Raw genomic sequence first — 18,803 nt, 5'->3', positions numbered from 1 at the left:
GCGGGCATTCCTGGCTGAGATGTTACTAAAAGAATCAATTTTGGCTTAACGCCAGGTTGAGAATGTGTTAGTCTTGAAGATGTGCAGTCAATCTGTAGGCTCTCAAAGTGTCTGGATGGATAAATTTGGCTAAAAAAAGGTGATGCCATATTGGAATTTGTTGACTCTCAAGATAACTGCTGTCAACGCTCTGGCCAAGAAGGCCTCTACTGAGTTGCAGGACTTTCAAAGATATGTGGATGCCTTGATTCCCAAAGGCCTGCTCGGAAGGTCCCAAAGGTTGATATCAAGAAGAACTGTCTTTTCATTGAATTCGTTTAGGACAAACATTTAATGTGTTATCATTACTACTACTCAACCTAAAAGTATAAAGACATTCATTGTATTACTTGAATAAAAATCAGTGAGTGTTAAAATCGTGCTCATATCCAAGAACCATCTCTTTGGGAAGAAGATGTCGGGCAGGTTAGGATGAGACCTGTTTTACCTAATATCAAGTCTTGTTCACTTCAACATGAACATATAACTGTGTGCAACAACTGTACAATACATAGCCTTTCCATGTCCTCTTGACATGAAACAAATTAAAGATGAAGAAGGCAGTGCATGAGAGCAATAGTTAAAGCATCCTTAACATAAATCAACAACACAAAAATGTAGAGCAGTTTTGTAGTTCATGACTGATATCCATTGGGGTCCACTCAAATGAGGTTCTTAAGCCGATGATATTGCTTATCATGCCAATCCCATGTTAAGATGTAGTAATGAATTCCTTTCTAGCGCAGTGTTTTTTGGCCTGATGTAGTAATCTTCTCTTTGGTTGGATTTTAAACTAGATGCTGAGTCGGAATTGGGGGTTTTTTTTGTTGCTGATGATCGTGGAATGGGATGGCTTATGGAAATTGTGAAACGGGGAAGTGTTATGATGTTGCTTTACAGTTAGTCAGCCGGGAGAATCAGCTAAGGTTATTATGCTTGATCAGTGCCACCATGAATGGCTTCATCAATAAAATTTAGTTTACAGCGTCGCCTTTGAGGTGTATCTCTCGATTACCGTTTATACTTTTAAATTCGGCTTTCTGTATGTTGTTGACAAAGAATCATTATCTCTTTGGTCTAAACGTAAGATAAGAGGGGATAAGAGCTTTACATTGGGTGCTTTTATTTAAAGATATTTTAAAACAAAAGCTTAATTGCCTTCTTCTTATTTATTCAAAGCAAAAAGAAAAAACGGAACAAGAAACCTAACTGTGTTTGCCCATGATCCAAAGTGAATTCTCTTTGAGCTTCTTTTCATCAGGATAGCTTACTTTGTACGGACGATATGATGCCATGAAGGACCATTAATCTTGGCTTTGCAAAGTCAAAATTGCCTTAGAATGTTTCAGAATTGAAAACTTTAAGAGATTATTGAGGATGCCTTCAGAGTGTGCCTTGTTCATTCAAACTGGTTTGCAAGCTTTGTCATTGGAAACTTTCTAAAGCGTTAGTTTAGTCACAGTTTTAAAGTTTGACTTTCCAAAGTTTATCCGAGTATGTGAACAAAGGGACTGAGAATTTCATCAAATCTTTGCATAACCTTTTATTCACAATTAACTCTTTCCCACTGAAGACATAACCTTGGTGCTTGTGGTGGTCTGTGGCGTGAACCATATGTTAGAATGTGTTGCTCCAGAGCCTCACAAAAAATGACATAGAGGCCGCAGAGCTGGAGGCATCACTGAAAAAGATGCAATTTTCTAATGTCAAATTCACATAATTCAAATTTACAGTACAACAATGAAGTGAAGTGTGGCAACACCAACAAAGATATCCATACATAGTGCTCTTTGTTGGCGACATCAGCAGAGTCAATGACGGGAACGCTTTGGCGTCCAAAATGGCTCCCTGAAGACGGCCTCTATTGTGCAGTATGCCCCATATTTCGACACAATTTGTTAGACTTCCGACCTGAGCCATGTGATAAAAGGACCATCGTGAAATTGACACCTTGTATCTTCCGGAACCAATAGGGTTGCTGATGTGTTATGAAAATGGCTTCTCAGATAATAGGCTATCATCTAACTAAGTGCACTCCATCGAAATCCCGCTGGCCTGTTCTTAATCTTAAGTCTCTCTAGTGACGTTTTAATATGGCCCTGTCTGCGGAGGTCGTACCACCCTGCCTCTCTATAAGATAGATTACATATTGTTCAACTATGGATGGATAGATCCCGGTGGGGCTGTTTAGGAAGCTGTTGGGAATGTTTGACGGGAACAGTTCCTGTTCGGTAGAATGGCTTATTAGAATATCTGTTGGGCATGGAGAAGACCTTGTTAATGCAATCGAGAATTGGAAACGACCCCAGAGTGCCGGGGTTACACCTTGTTATAATCTACTGGGGTTACATCCATAACTTCGGACCAAGCCCAAGGGAGAAATTGTGGGCCTACAGAAAAGGTTTGTCTCAACATAAACTTCCTAGTCAAGAGAGAAATTTCATTTCTTTGCTAAGTGTAACTGAATGAATTCTCATAATCTGTCATCAGTAATTATGTTCTTTTCTCTGCACGTTCCACTTGTTTCAGGCTTTCTGCTCTGTTTTGGCCATTTTTGACCCAGTTTCAACAGAAACCTTTTCTGGGGCTTCAATTAGCCATGCCGATTCACCGTTGTTGTGTGTACATGTATATCCATCATTCAAAGGAGGAGACTTTAGGACTGATATTCACCACCGATAAGTCGGTATGCTGTAAACCATTCATCTGAACTTGACATGTTGTGGAGCCAAGTAGCGACTTGGCCAGGGGTCGAACCTACAATCTCTATGGCCATAGGCTGATGCTCTTCAACTGTGCTCCTTCCATGATAACATCTATTTCCTATCAAAATTTGTTCCTGTATCAAACCTAACCTAGTATTACAAGGAATGAACTCACAAACAGTCTAAATGTATGTTGTATTTGGCAATTTTTCCACAAAAACATGGCAATCCCTGGTAAATAGTCAATGAATATGTCTTAGATATATTCATGAATACATCCTATTCACTATGCAGATGGTCTCAGTTTTGGACGAAGTCGTTTATGGAAAATGGAATCATTATGAGATAAATGTACCATTCAGACACTTGCAGATGGAGAAGTATTGATAGGTGTCTCGTTATGTTATTCCAACTCCTACCCCATCAATAACACAGTCCTAGCTTTTGTCAGATGCTGAAGATGGCCCATCGAATATGGTCATTATGCAAAATATCGGTGGAAAATCTTACCATGTCTTCTTAGGATGCGTATCTTCTGTCTGGAACTGTCGCCCACTCGAGAAGAAAACGACATGATTACCCCATCATTGGTAGGTTATCAAATGGCTGCTACTTGTTAGATGTGTGACCATGATCCTAAACATAGGGGTTTGTTTGTGATTGCGCGCTGTGATTACAAAGTATCGCTCGGTGATGGGAGTATGGTGATGTTTCGTTGGGGAGATGGATAGATATCATAATATGGGTTCTGTAAGGTAGAGGTTCTGTGGCTATGGTCCCAAAATTGAGGTTCGTCTAGTACTTTATCGACAAGCCTTATCATTGGTTCATGTATGTAAATTCCATCACCCAGGAGCGGTAACGTGCAACATGCAAACAGCTCCCGCATTAAAAATTTATATTCACATTAGCAGTGTCTGACACTGGGGAGTTATGGCATTCATTTTGGAGCTCATAACTAACACATTTATCAGATAATTTGTTGCAGTAGCGGAAACGACGGTGTTACTCTATGACAACATGTTGTCAGTGCTTAGAGTTGTTTATGGTTGGTCATGCACTAGGTGGCACAAAAAAATATTCTTACTTTGATTTTGAATAACTTTCAATAATATTCAATCAAATATTTACTAAATTATTGCTGCATCTGGCCTAGATGAATACTTTTTGTTTTCAGCTTGTTTGATCTCATTACCATAATAAGTTATCAGGAAGTAGCCATTTACATTTTTCAAGATGACTCAAACTCAAAAGCAAGTAAATACCTTGTGTCACTTACATGTTGTAGCATATTGATGATGATGACATCTTAATGACATGTCACTCTTGCCGTAGCAGTTGAGAAGCAACAAAGCCCTTATCAATTTGAGCAAGGCTACCACTGTTTTATAATACCACTGGCTTATATTGTCATGACAGGCATTATTTTATTTCGTGTACAGTTAATCAAAAAGAATTTTGGCACCGAAAAAAGCCGGATCAAATAACGGTTACAGTCTTGTCAAAATGGTTAACATGGTGAATTAAACGTGTTAAAGTTGCATTTTCACCAAATGTCGAATACTTCTGGGTTTTTTAGTATCATCATCTTCTTTTGGGTAAAGACTGTTGTACCAGATGCAGTCAGTAGTTACAACAAATCGTCATTGACGGTGTCTTTATTCCTGTCCTCCCGGAGCAAGTCTTTGTATTGGTCCAAGAACACATTCGATCAGAGTGAGAGAATGTATTTTAGAAATGATCCCAAGGCAAGCTATGGGTGGATGCCTTAATCCCGAAACAATCATCAAGAACGCATGTGCTATTGAATATAACCCAAGATATCTTGCAAAAAGAATCTCATCAAAAATACTTTTGCAGAAGTCTTTTAATTTCCTGTTTTTTACTACTCATATTTGTATTGTTATATATGTTTAATCATTCTTATCTATGACAAATAATCCCCTGATTCACGAAACAGCCACATCCCAAAATGTCATGGTACCTAAGATAACCCAAGACATTTCGGCTGACCAATCCGATGAAAGGATCTTACTGCAAGAAATTACTGTGTCAACATAAATCATCGCCAACAGCATTGTTGGATAATGGAAAAGAACATCATGAAGGAGAAGAATGCGTTGACTTCTTACCACGATTAGAGCCGCGAGGTCTGCGGACAGTTACAGAAGAAAGAGATCCAGTGGTAATTCATTGCGGCGAAATGCCATTTGCAGTTTTTGCTATTACAAATTAGAAGCTGTGGCATGTTTGTGTGGCCTGCTGCGTAAGATAGCACCACCATTCATTAACAGAAAGGAAGATGAAAAAGTTGCTTTGTGTTGGGGTAATTTCATTGTTGCATTTGCCAGTAATGGCAATTAGCTTGTCAAGTTGGAGTTAAACCTAAGATAAGCAGCAAATTTTGCTTTCTTTCTGTCTTTGAAGCTATCACTGACAGTGGAGCTGATCATTGCTAACACTGATGCCAGAAAATGGTGTGGTGGCTGAACTATACCACTAGGAGGGACACTCATCACTCATGTACCCTCTCTAGGCTCACTAGGGGTCGGTTTTGTACCAGAAAACAATGAGGTGAAATGACGAGAGAAAGACCGATCATGTCACGCAAGATCCATACCACTGCTGTGTCCTCATTTGCTGACTCTGATAGCTGGCTCTTGAAGCTCGTTCTGGATGATGTCATTTGAAATCAAGAACAGAGACACACTGTCATCCACTGTTGGCGTTGTCATAACGATGCTCACATGAGCCTTAAAAAGGTAGTCGGCCCGCAGTGTCATCTACAGGCATGAATTAAAGCTCCACTTCCTCATTGCTGTGTTGTTTCGAAGGAGTGCTGGCATTGCAGTCATGATCGCTGCAGCACGAAACTTGAAACAAACTGATCCCACTAGTCCTCTGCCTAATTCTGCAGTCATATCATGATGTTATTTCGCAATTCCAATACACAAGATTTTGTCTGCAAGGCCAGATATTCCTGTCTATTGCTGGATTTGTTGAAACCAAAGAGACAAACAAACCGTTCTCATGTTATGGGCGAAGAGTAAGAAGCGCTAAGAATCGAAACAGAAACTTCCCTTAACTTCTTTGAAAAAGATGTATAGTTGCCTGATTTTGCAGTCATATCAAGGTGTCAACTTCGTCTCTAAGTTGGTAGGCATTTCCTTGTTATATCAACACTAAACTTCGACAGATGGTTCTCCTGATACACCTATTGCTGGCAGCGATTATGCCTAACTTCTCAAAAACTGTGTTGGCAGTCTAAAAAGTCGTCGGAATACTGACAAGCGTTTTGCCCCAACGTTAACAGCCTTCGTGGTAAGTTAGGCTATCTTTACTTTAAAAGGTTAAACGGAAAAGCCTGTAGAAAGGAGGATGGCCATGTAGTCTCACACACAAACAACTTACTGGTGGTCTAAATGTGATATGTAATCATGGTAAATCAGGACATTTTTATTTTGTCAATCGCATTTTTGTTTCTTGTTTATGTTTTGGAAAATGGCCAGCTTAATCGCCTGGTGTCCCCTTATCAAGTATTTCTTTTAAGCTATTGCACTACTTGCTAAAGAACAACAAGAAACAGCTTGTATGAAGTAGGGTGGCTTGGCCAACATGATATACCAACAGAATATACTAAATAATTTTTCCCAGCCGAGATGGTTGATGTAAGCCGGATGAATACAAATGTTCTGTTGGATTATTTTCACCACATTCTTATCGATTTTGGTTTTTGGATTATTCCAGGCTGCTGTGTTGTAGTATTCTTGTTGCGGGTGAACCAACTCAAGAGCTGATAAGTATGCAATGTGTACGAAATAAACCAACCTGGGAGTTTAGGTTATGTTATTCTGACAGGGAGGAGTTGTTTTATTCTTGTTTGTGTTTCAAATGATAATTTGGTAAAAATTCTGGATCACAAATATTTTGCTTATAGCTCTTTCTGAGTGCTGGTAGTGGTGTACTTCTATATCACTCATGTCTCTACTGTTTTTGTCTGCGTGCTAGGGCCATTGGCTGATCATAGCTAAATTCACCACATGCGTGAATATTTCAGAATCTTGGCAATTTTATCCGTATCTGGAAAACTGTTGAAAGTAATACAGTAAATGTCTATTTCCACCGTGCTATTTCAAAGATGATGCCAGCTTAGACCGTGTAAGACATGAATATCTTTCTCATGTCCTCGATTTGCCCATGGACTATTATTTCTTAACTCCCGCAATTACAGAATGTTCATCATATTGACGCCAGTTACCACTTTGTACAGGTTTAGCGCATACTGATCATCTGTTTTACGACTGCGTAAATGAAAATTACATCTATTGTTAATTCTGTTCGAGCCTGTCTGGCCTTTAGCTAGCAAAAGGTACAAAAGCGTGTTCTCAGAATTTATTTGGATGATGGGCTGCTCACTGAGAAACATCTATCTGCTGCATTGTCTCTGTGAGCACAATTTTGTCTTGAAATGCTTTGCTGGATACTCAGATCAGAAGCATGATTAAACCTAGCAACTAACGACTGTCAAGATAATGTTCGCTCGCCCTGAAGGACCAAGATTATGATAGACCTTCTGCAAGAGGAATGAAAAGAAAACTTCAAAACTTTCAAGAAGGACTTGAGGATCTCTCGACCGCTTGGGTTCGATCCCATAACCCTTGTATTTAGTGTTGGAGATCACCGCATCCTACATAAACTGATCAGAATTTGAAATTTCTATAATACATAAACTCTCTATGTTGGACTGCGCTGGTTTGATATTAACTAGTCATCAGTTTGCATGTTTTCAAACAGAGTGATTGAATTACCCCATTGGGTACAATGCATCTCCGCACAAAATTACCATTGGATCATTAACTGATTTGAAAACATACTTAAATCAAAGCTAATCTGCGTTATCTCACCATTGGGCATCGTCCCATCTCAATCTTTTAAATATATCATTACACCATCCCTTCTATGGTCTCGGGTATCGGTTGAAAAGAACTTGTTAATTTTCAAGTAGGTGATTTTATTTGGGGGAAATAAAACTTTTTTCCGTGAGTGGTTCAATATTACAAGAAGAGAAGTAAGCCATTAATTTTCAATGAATGATGTCTAAGGGAAAAACCCTTTGCTGTTCAATTAGGTGAGAGGAAGGATTTTGCCAACAATTATTTCGATCTTTCCTGAAGAGAATTCTGAACTTTTTGGACAATATCTGTATAGCATAAACATATGTTTTGAGTTTATAGTAAACTAAATTCACATCTAATTCTACAAAATTAAAATCTGCTCAAACTCCAGATTGAATGCAGTCTTTTCGAATTTATGAAAATGTGGATGGCGCCAATAATTGGATTTGATAAAACATTGGAAAGTGAACACAATATAACACTCGGTAAATTAGCCATCTCAACGATTGTGTTAGTTTCTCAAGAGACCCATGTAGTGTTGGTTTTCAAATCAATATGAAATCTTGAAAACATGAGAGTGTAATTGGTTAAATTGATTAAAATTACGAAAAGGCTGTTGCAGTTTAATACGATACAAACAATGTCTCCTGGGACTTTAGCTGAAGTGGGAAACTTGGAAAATGCATATTTGTTTTCGAAGTGTATTAGCTGTAGAACTTGAATAGTGTGATTAGCCATTTTTTTAAAATTTGTCAATCTAAGCACTTACTTTATCTTATTTGCTGAAATAGGGTGGTTCAACGTTTTGAAAATCACCCAGTTAAACATGTTAAATGAATTAGTTGACTTGAAGTGTTATAGAGGAAAGATTGTGTTGAGAGCTGAGCATCAATGTACTTGACATGATTAGCGCCATATAAACATTGAGCAAATAGAAATGTTATGTAGGAGGAGACCAGAGAACCCAGAGGAAACTTGCTGTGAGAGAGAGTTGCCCTATCTATTGCATGAAGACATACACGAACTGGAAGTCTAACACACTACCTCTAAGGGGACTAGTACTTGGGTTATCACCGTGCAACTTCGACTGCCCAAATTTAGTGTAACACAATGTTTTAGCGAATAACTTTGCAGAGAAATGTAATGGTTAACCGTGCTTGACGATACTGCGGTAGTTCATCAGCCGACATGCTAACCATGGCATTGCCAAGGCTATGTCTTGTTTACCTTTGGGAGTATTAGACAATGCAATTGAAACAGCCGAGAGAGAAACCCAACAAGAGCTCCCAAAGGGGACCACACGTTCTCTTCCATTGTCAAGTTAATATTTCTCCTGCGATACGGAGTCTGTTTTCCAGATATGATAAGAATAACCGATTCGATCTGTCATCTTTCTTACAATAAGAAAGGAGCTCCAACAGACATTGTACATTGCAGTTGAAGGCCTTTCTTTTGTCAAGGGGAGTGTTTGATGTTGTCTCACTTGAGAAGAAGTTGGACTGATGATCCAACAATTCTAAGGCTGCAGACCTGTAGAGCATTGAATATAATGTTATTTTCATTGTGCCAAGAAAATATTAGCCATCAACCGCAAACTATATTTTTTGATTCTCCTTAGCTGAAGATGGTATTGGATAGTATAGCAGCAAAGTTGCTTTGTATTGATGCACCTGATAAGAACTGATCCAATGATTCTGACGCAATGGATTTCCAGCAAAGAATAAAGCATCTTTTTCTCTGTGTCAAAAAACTATCTTGTTTTAGTTCCTCTTCAGGGGTTTCATCATTTTGTGTGAAAGTAAACATGTTTACATTGCTGCCTTTGTCATACCGGTAATTTTGGGTGGCTACAACGGCCAATAATTTTATAAGTGATTTAGATGGATAAAAGGGATCTCAGAAATGATTTTGTTATATCAAATCATATTATATAAGATTTGTTGTTGCTCTGCTTCTTCAGTCTGCTATATATATCATGTTAGACTTTTTCAAAACAAGTTAAACTAAACTGTTCGGAATTGGTGCCAACCTTTCTTTGGGTGAACAGAGTGCAGTAATTTTCCAAATATAGTGAGGTATCTTGGTTAAACATTTCAACTGTACTGTGAGATTTCGAGTGCATCATTTGCTCTGCTCCACTTTATTGAGTGACCCACGCCAAGTACAGCACAGAAACTGAAGTACTCCGATGAAAAACTGTACCTCAGTATGTTTGCTAATAATACTCCAGAGGACGTGCCTTATGACTATTTGTTATGATGCTCCATGACTCAAATTGTATTTGGCATGGTGTAGACAACACATTTGACATGTTTGAATATTGAAGTGTTTCATATGGTGGATTGGGAACTTGAATATTATGTCCTCCTCATTACTCACTTGACTTTACACCACCTCCTATTTGCCCCCATAAATGAGCCAAAGGGTGAAGGCAGAACCGTGAGGGTCAAGGGACGATTCCTGTTCTATGTAGGCTGGCAGTTATTAATCTTAGGTTGCCCACGCCTTGTAAATATTCTGGCAGTTTTAATTTGAAATTCCTTTGAAAATAATTTGAAATCCCTTTGTCCTCAGTATGTAGTACTGAACTTTGTCAGGTCATGGAGATCTAATTCTTATTGGAGCTGGAGTTGACATGGTGAGGTACATGTTACTACAAACCTACTAAGAACCATGCAATAACTGAGTTCATGGGCTTCTGGTGCGGCCAACATCAGAAACTTGCTTGTGATTGAACATTCTGATACATCAAACAGAAGAGCTGAGATTAACATCCCTTGCTTCGCTTGTCAGTCCCGGAATACCCAAGGTGACAAATGACCAAAATCTCTGTCGTTATTGGTAAATTTGGCCCATTTGCCCCGCAATTCAGGAATGCCGCCAAGATTGATTAGAGATTGATTTCGGGACAAAGAAGTTAACCTTAACATCTGTATCTCAATCAGTTGGCTCCGATCAATTTCGGTAGACATACCTAGTTGTCTGGCCGATCCAATTTGCACATCAGTGAAAATCAATTCTTTGACCTAAGAAGGTTATTGCCTCACTCGGAAGGGCCGTTATTCATCCTGGTTGCAGTGTGCGTCACGCAGTAATGGTCTTGTTTATATTGTGGCAAAGGTGTTCAAGTGTTGGTGTGGGTGGAAGGAGAGGGAGCCGAGCTTGCTTTTTCAGTACTGACTCTGTTTATTGCAACTCATGTTACATAAGTCTCAACAATAAGTACGTGTGTTAAAAGTGTAGGGGTTCTATTTGAGGCAACAGCATTTTCACAAATAAGGGTTAGACTTGCCCCGAAGTATTTTGATTGAAATTTTGAAAGGGGTTGGGTAAGAAACAAGTTGACAACCACATTATAACCTGGCTTGGCGTATTGGCTGATCTAATAATGTTATTCAGCCCATGTAGGAAATTAGGTGGTTCATCAAATGACATTTGTGGGTACAACATCCGCCTGATCTACTTAGTGTTCGATTTCAAACATTCAGACTCTTAGGTGATAGGAAACAGAAGGTATCACTTTCCCAAGAGAGCAGGAAACATGATGTGGAACATTCACATCCTGAAATCCTATCATGGCAGGGGGCGAGGGGGCTCCAGAGGTTTCTGAAAATGTGTATTTCATGCAGATTTGGGCCCTCTAGGACAAAAAGTGTTCTGCATTAGTTCATCCTAAGATCATTTTCAAACTCAACATGGGAACTTCTTTCATCTGATGCTGTATATCTTCCAAATCACATTTTCATAATGTTCATCCTTTTAGGAAATAAGTCTGTATTGCACAGCTCTTTCCAGAGCAAGAACCTTTGAACCAATTTCTGTTAATTAATCATATAACTCCTTAATGTCATCAAACCTGTCCCTTGAGAACAAAAGGTTTCAAGTGACATTTGCAATGTTTTTATTCCCAGGATCAAAACCTTCCGTAGTTAATCTAGAATTCACCTGATGTCTTCTTCTGTGTAGCGTATCAAGTCAGAGGATGTCCTGTTTCAGGAAATAATGAGTTGCAAGAAAAACCATGCTACTTTGATGATATATTTATAGGAACATATAAGGGGTCATTCGAAGACTTCCGTTTGTCACTTTGACATTTTGTTACCCAAGGGATGAACTGTCTCTTTGATGAACTAATATTCTTTAGAAGAATAGTGGTGAATTGAACCTTGCCATCAACGTTTCCTTTTGCCATCAACGTAAACATCACTCGTGCTGTTGATGCTATTGAATATTCTCATTTGCATCATATGTTCTCCCAGGAAATGAATCCATTGTGACGTCGAAGACAAAAACCTTTGATTTGGCTTTTGTTTTAGTTTCATGTACAAGTAGGGACCACAATTTCGAAGGCAACCGACCGCATTGAACCATGCCTTCAAAGTTTCCTTTAGCCCCCCCCCCCCCCCCCCACCTACGGGTAACCATAACATATGCTGTTTATATCCTCGTATCATCAATTATTCTCATTTTCATCCTCTTTCTCTTTGCAGGAAATGAGTCCATATTGTACGGCTACTTCAAGGGAAAGGACATCCGTCTGATCTACGATGACACGCTGCAGACGTTCCTTACAAAGGAACGCAAGAGTAACCGATGGAACATCACGCTAAAAGGTATAGGGGTCAGATTTCGCCTTTACACTTTTAACCATATAGGCACAACATTCATGTGACCTAGAACTCTGCAACCAATCGGAGCGCACGTTGCTGATGTATCTTCACCAACAACTTAATCGGTCCAGGGAGATTACACGGTGATGATTCAAGTAAATGTAACGGTTACGTCCACAATAGATTCGCTCCAAGCTTTCATCAAAAGATTTCTAAAGGGGTCAAAGGCACTTATTTTCAGATTATTTTCTCTCAATTTCACTAGCCACAAAGGATTGCAGCAAGTTCATGTTGGCCCGTAACTGGTATATAGATTTGAGTAACGACTCTGTGTTCACTCTTAAAGTTTTATCTAAAATGGTTGTCTCAGTGAATATTTTCCCCCATGTTTATACGTAGTGGTCCTTGGTTGCGACAACAAGGACTGCTGCTGTCAAAACGAGGCTTAATGTTATTTTCCACCACAGACTATGATATCCTGTGACCAAGCCTATTAGAATTGCTGATGAAAACCGTCGAATATTTTGTAGAGAAGAATGTTCAAGTATCGAAGTGGCCTTGTCGAGTAATGATGGAGTACATCGTGACTGATTCGATCCTTTATAATGAACTCACAACCATCTGACAGGGACTGATCCCATCGTCCAATTGACCCCGCCGTGACCTTTTGTGCAAGTTCTCGCTGTGGCGCTTCTAATGACTTGACCGTTGACCTCCAAGCTTCGCCATGACAGGGTTTTGATTGGCGATTGTCTATCAGTGTAATCAAGGATGCCACCATGTCAATGAAGAATCAGACGGGTCATCTTGTCTTGGGTCGAAAGACGCCATTCCTGTATCGTTTTAAAATTGCTTGTACTCTCCTAATCCCATCATACTTTTATATCATACTCGTATCGAACAAATTCTTTAAAAATATTCCTCGCCATCCCTTGTAGCTAGGTTTGCTGTCCAAATCCCCTCTTCACTATGACTTGCATGTGTTTCATCATATTGTTATGCATCAAATGCAACTGGGCCAGTCAATATCAGCCCCTTCCAAATTCACCTCACCAGTCATCGTTGAGAACCCAGGAATCTAGGTGGAAGCAAATCTAATGTTGTTAACCAAAACTATTGCGGTGCATTTGAGACTTATTAAGATCTGTAGTTTTGAAGCTGGCAGATAAACAGTCTGGATTATTGACAGGCTTGCAGAGTGTTATTTGTCTGGCTGAAATTATTGAAATTTATTACTGAGAACTGTAGGTTGGTTGAGCTTGTTGTGGCTCTCCTAGACTGAATGCTGGCCGGGTTTATGAGGCTGTCACAGTCTTCACCCCAGTTCTAAGAGTGTAGTAACAAATAGCCCGACCATTTACGAGTTGCATTGGGCTGCTGGTTATATGCCAGTGACAGACCAAGATTCTGCCAAAGAAGTGAATGGAAATTGCACGAAAATGTGTCAACTTTAAACAGAACCTTATTTGACCTGGCTGCCTCTCAAAGTAAGATTCTTTAAAGTGCCAACCAAAATATCTTGTGTTACATTTTTCATTCAGGCTAATATCTGCAGACAAGAATCTGCCAAGGGTCAATTTCCATTTCATTTCTGTTTCATTTCTTATTTCTGGTTTCGCGGACGCCCAGCAATATCCACTCGATTCAGGTCAGTCATCTCACTGGTTATGATGTCGTCTTCCACAAGGGTGCAATTGACACTGTTAGCGCTCCGTGCTTGGAATATTCTATGTGAATTTATCAGCCATCCCAGCTGTTATTTTCAGCGCTGGGACAAGACTGCTTGGAAATATCTCAAAACTTTTCAGTGCAAAAACTTTCAATCTTAATTCAGATTGAATACTTAATGGTTCGTGCTGCTGTTAGATTCTTGTGGGAATTACAATCTGGTAGACGAAAATTCGAACGTTTTGCTAGTTTTCATGGGTTTTGCTCTTTCGAATTCGACGATGACGGCAAGAGCTGGTGTTTCTCCCATTTCCTTTAGCCATGCGAAAAATAGCTTGATCCTGAGTTATCATCAATAATAATGCTTTCAACAAGAGAATATCATTTATAAGACAAAGACTATGAATAGGCAAGCCATCCGGACATTATGGAAAATCGATATTGAAGCCTTGGCCAACTGAGCCAATGTTCTAGCAAAGCTTTGGCACCTTTGGTGCCAGGCTTTATTGATATAAGCAATATTCCCTTAACAAGTATCATTTGGCTTAGGAATGCACAGATAAAGATGTTCTTGACGTAATTTGATAACGATGTTCCTTTAAGAATAAAAAGGACACAAGAAAAATTAAACGAGAAAACCAGTGTATGTGTGGCCCTTCCCTGCCACTGCATACTCGTCTTGAACTATGAATATTCATTTCCTCTTGGTTTGGATGCTCTTTTTGAATGATTCATATCATAAAAAACTTTCCAAGAAAAGTTTGCAAAGCGGAATTTTATCGCCCGAATATCTTTGATTGGCAAAACGTTTTAAGTGGAGAATGAATTTGAGGTCCTGGCAGTCTTTATCATCTGATATCATAATGTGTATGAGGATGTTCTTAATATATATTTGATTATGTCCTATATTGGATTATGTTTAAGGAGCTCTACTTGAAACCCATTACCATCTTTTATTGTGTGCCCTTCCTTTGAGAGTAGCTTCGTTTGAAATGTCGATATGTCATTACTGAAGTCTAAAATTGCCCGCCTGATATGAATTTTATGAAGTCTTTGGTAAGAAATGGCACCATTTTGATGAACTTTGCCTCTTGGGAAATGATAAATAATAAATATACGGCCAAGTTTCTCGCGTTAATTTTTGTTCCAAATACCAATCATTTTTATGTTATGTCAAAAAGGTGGTTTCTGTTGAGTGGAACGCTACAACAAATATCCCCTCAGCACCTTACTCAGTTCAGTCGAGCAGTGGAGACTGTGGCTGCTGCTTTAGTCTTCCCCCTGACAAGTTTGTGAAATGTGCCTCTGTCCAAAACAAAATTTGTTCATCCGGTTTCTCTCTGCCCGATCCAATCCTCTGTTACTCAGTCATCTACCACCTCCTGCCTGCAAGCTCATCTCGAGCAAGCTCTCCAAAGAACAGAACTAGAGCTTGCTTCAGATTGTTAGCCTCTGTGAGCAAAGATGTCGAGTAACCACGGTTTTTGTCGCACTTGTCATCAGGTCTCAAAATGCAGGTGTATCATTCAGTTATTGGGACCTTGCCTCTTGGTTGGGGCTAACGGGTCTCTCCTCCAGGCTTGAAGCATTTAGTAGTTCAACCCACCCCAGATGATAGCAAGTTGATTTCAGACGCGATCCCCACATTCAAAGTTAAATGAGCTTTTCTTCTGTAAAATATCAAACACTTAAGAGAAAACAGTAAGGTAGCAGGTTCATCATTACAAGGTGTCCCACAGAGAATGTTGTCGTCGTTAGATCGGCCGTGTTTATCTGATGCTGACATCCTTTCTATCACAGCCACACGTCTATGAGCTTCATGTGCGCTTGAGACTCCCCAAATCATATCTCTATCACATTTGTGGGTGAGAAAACCATGCAAAAAGCAAGCGAAATCCCTAAGGATCACTGGTACCTGTCAGCGGCGGTTAACACCCTACACTACCAGATTTCCCAAAGCTGCCATGATAGCCTGCGACTTTTTCACGATGGTGTGGCAGTATTACTAAGGAGAACTGAGAACGAGCCTAAGGTTTTTTTACATTTCTTATCATGCCATCATGAGGATGACTTGGGAATATTTTTTTAACCAAAATTGAACATGAGTCTCTGATATGGTGCAATAATAGTGATGAGAATAATAATGCCAAATGATTTTTTTTAATTTCGTTTTGTGGTTTCACCTATTAACTCTAACACCCCATCATTGGGAGGGGAACAATTCTCATGTTTTATGCCTTGAATATGCACCGATATAAGACAGGTTTAGACTATTCATTTCAAGTTAGATAGTATACACAGGGTCTTTGGATGCCGTTGAATGGTCAATATGTCATATTGTGGCTTGGCCCTTGTTTTGATTATCAAAGTAATATGATATAGGCTAGAGTGTCAAGATAACACTTTTTTGTGACACTCTGTATATGACAGAAACTCTATCGTTCTCTAAGTTTCTTTTGTCATACAGTCATTGTTACGGAGTACACATGATATCCAGTTGTTTATCTGGCGTGGCCCTGTCGCTGACAGATAATTCGATTCATTCAAAAGGAAGGCTAGATATGTTACAGTATCAACTTTGCAATTATCGTTTTTACTTTCCTAATGAATGCTTCGGTGAATCTTTTGTTTACTGCATTCCAACTGAAAAAGAACCTTGTAGTATGTGTAGAATAATGTGCCACAGGCTAGTCAAGTTGGGGTGAAAATAACATGCCAGCAGTTCATTGCACTGGAACAAGAAATGAGACCTTGGAGTTTGGCGGTCAAGAGCGGTGAAAAAGGCGGTTGCTTTGTTCACAACGCAACTCCTGCTGTGGTTTGAACATGGGAACGCTTTACCGCTCGCGCAGAGTCTAAGCCACTAGACCACAGCAAGTTGTCTGTTCGCCTTGGCAACTGTCCCCAGCCTTGAAGATGGATTGGGCCTATGTGGGATGGTCACATCGGCTTACCCCTCTACCACCATCATGTGCTTTTTTCCAGTGATGATGAGAATTTACACAATTTGCAATGACACTTCATGTGCATCGAGTGATGTCGTCATCACCGCGGTGAAAGGCTGGTTTCCCGATCACCAGGCCGTACAACTCATTTGTCTCTGTCTCTCAAAAGACTATTTAAGCCGAGACTTAAACTCCGCAACCCTTGAGGATGAAAGCGCTTTGATTAGGATCGCTACAAAGCCGGAAAATTATATGGTCATCATTTGAGCCAACTCATCAATATAAATAGCCTATTTATCTTCTATTATTCCCTTGACGTTGTATGACTATATCAAGTGCTGCAGGATTGAGGTTGAGATTCAAATTGATTTGCTAAAATCACACGGAATAGACGAAAATGTCCTATTTAACTGTTCCACATGTTCAAGGAATTGATACCGAACTGACGGTAATGGTTCTCTTACCAAAGATCGCGAGGATGAGCTCAAATGAAGGCAAAAAAACAAGATACCTCGCCAAGATTTCGGGTCAAATAGCAGCTCCCTACGACTGGTCTTTGGTTCGACAACCATGGCCAACATGAGAGTTATTCTGAAACACCCCATGTATTGAAAATTGACTTAACTTCTCTTTACCTTCTTCTATATTTGATACCAACCTAAGCGGCTATGGTTGTGACACCAAACCGCGGCAGCCAACGCTAAGCGCAGTGTGTTATAATTTGAAAAGGATGCAATTCAACAGTGCATGCAGCCAACGCTAAGCGCAGTGTGTTATAATTTGAAAAGGATGCAATTCAACAGTGCATGCAATTCAGCATTGCAACAAAGGTGTTTGATTGAGAATTAGATTCTAAGATTAACAAGGCAAAGTATCGTCATGGTCTCCACGGTGAAGTACCGTGTACGAAGCGTCACTGTCATAAATCGATGCCGAGATTTCATATTCAATTTGATGTCTTGTCAAGATAAATCAACTTGATTTTTCAACGCCTGAGTTTATCCTTGGCATGCTGTTATGTCAGCTTGTGAAAATTTAACTGTTCACTTTTGGTGGCCTTTAATTTTTAAGTCTGAATTATCCACCCAGAATTATCTCCATTGTGCATCAGCTGGTTATTATTGCAGACAAAGCGAATATAAAAGACCTTATGAGTGTCTCAGATAGAGGACCAATAAGTAGGCATGCTTAGTGTAGGCTAATAATATCAGCTAGCCAACACCTTTTAGATATAACAGCCACATGAGACTTACAAGTAAGGCTAGTTTTGCTAGTTCCGCCTCGTCAGCTCTCATTTTGTCGCTTTATGTCTGCGTCTGAGAGCCATATCGGGTTGATTCAGCTCAGCTTCTTTTATTGGTGATTACTTGTACAGGAGTAGGAATAGGTTTTCGACTTAATACAATTTCATCTGATGAGGAGGGTCAATGTGTTGTTTTTCTTTGCCCTCGAAGAGCTATAGTACATTTCGTTAGTGGTTGGCACTCTGCACCACGGACAATTTTTGCTTTTTCAAAACTAAAGGGTATTCGTGAAATCCTTGATATTATAAAGCGCCTCCGAATATTTACTTATTTACAGTATACTAACCAGCTGTAAAAACCATAAACGCGTTTTTATACCGAACAGACCAAGAACAATGGGGAAATATGCATGGGACACCCTGTATTATTTCTCTGAATATCGGTACAATACTCCGGTCACTTCAAGATGAAACTGACTGACTCTCCTCTCAAAATTAACGGTATCAAATTCAGACGTCATCTCCGTCCCGCTGACATATCGATGATACCATGTGAAAATGAGCCAGCCGATAGATCGGGGTCGTCACGTCTTTGTCCCGCTGTTTGATTCGAGTCTACGGCGTATCGGAATAAAATAATAGGAGAGACTTAATGGCTCCAATGTTTTTCGCCGTTATAGAGAAGTTATCTGAAATGT

General features: G+C 39.6%; 1 protein-coding gene across 10 annotated transcripts in view; it reads left to right on the top strand.

Annotated features, from left to right (window-relative positions):
• The window catches only part of LOC135494436 (uncharacterized), a 411,711-nt gene that overhangs the window by 374,047 nt on the left and 18,861 nt on the right, over positions 1-18,803 (top strand). For all 10 annotated transcript variants that reach the window (XM_064782395.1, XM_064782396.1, XM_064782399.1 and 7 more), the window contains one exon: positions 12,130-12,252. In XM_064782395.1, coding sequence (XP_064638465.1) covers positions 12,130-12,252 — 123 coding nt within the window. The remainder of the gene's footprint in view (positions 1-12,129; positions 12,253-18,803) is intronic.

This window comes from Lineus longissimus, chromosome 10 (genome assembly GCF_910592395.1).
Source record: "Lineus longissimus chromosome 10, tnLinLong1.2, whole genome shotgun sequence".
NCBI classification, from domain to species: domain Eukaryota; kingdom Metazoa; phylum Nemertea; class Pilidiophora; order Heteronemertea; family Lineidae; genus Lineus; species Lineus longissimus.
Note: the sequence above shows the minus strand (reverse complement) of the source record. Positions and strands in the feature narration are given on the sequence as shown.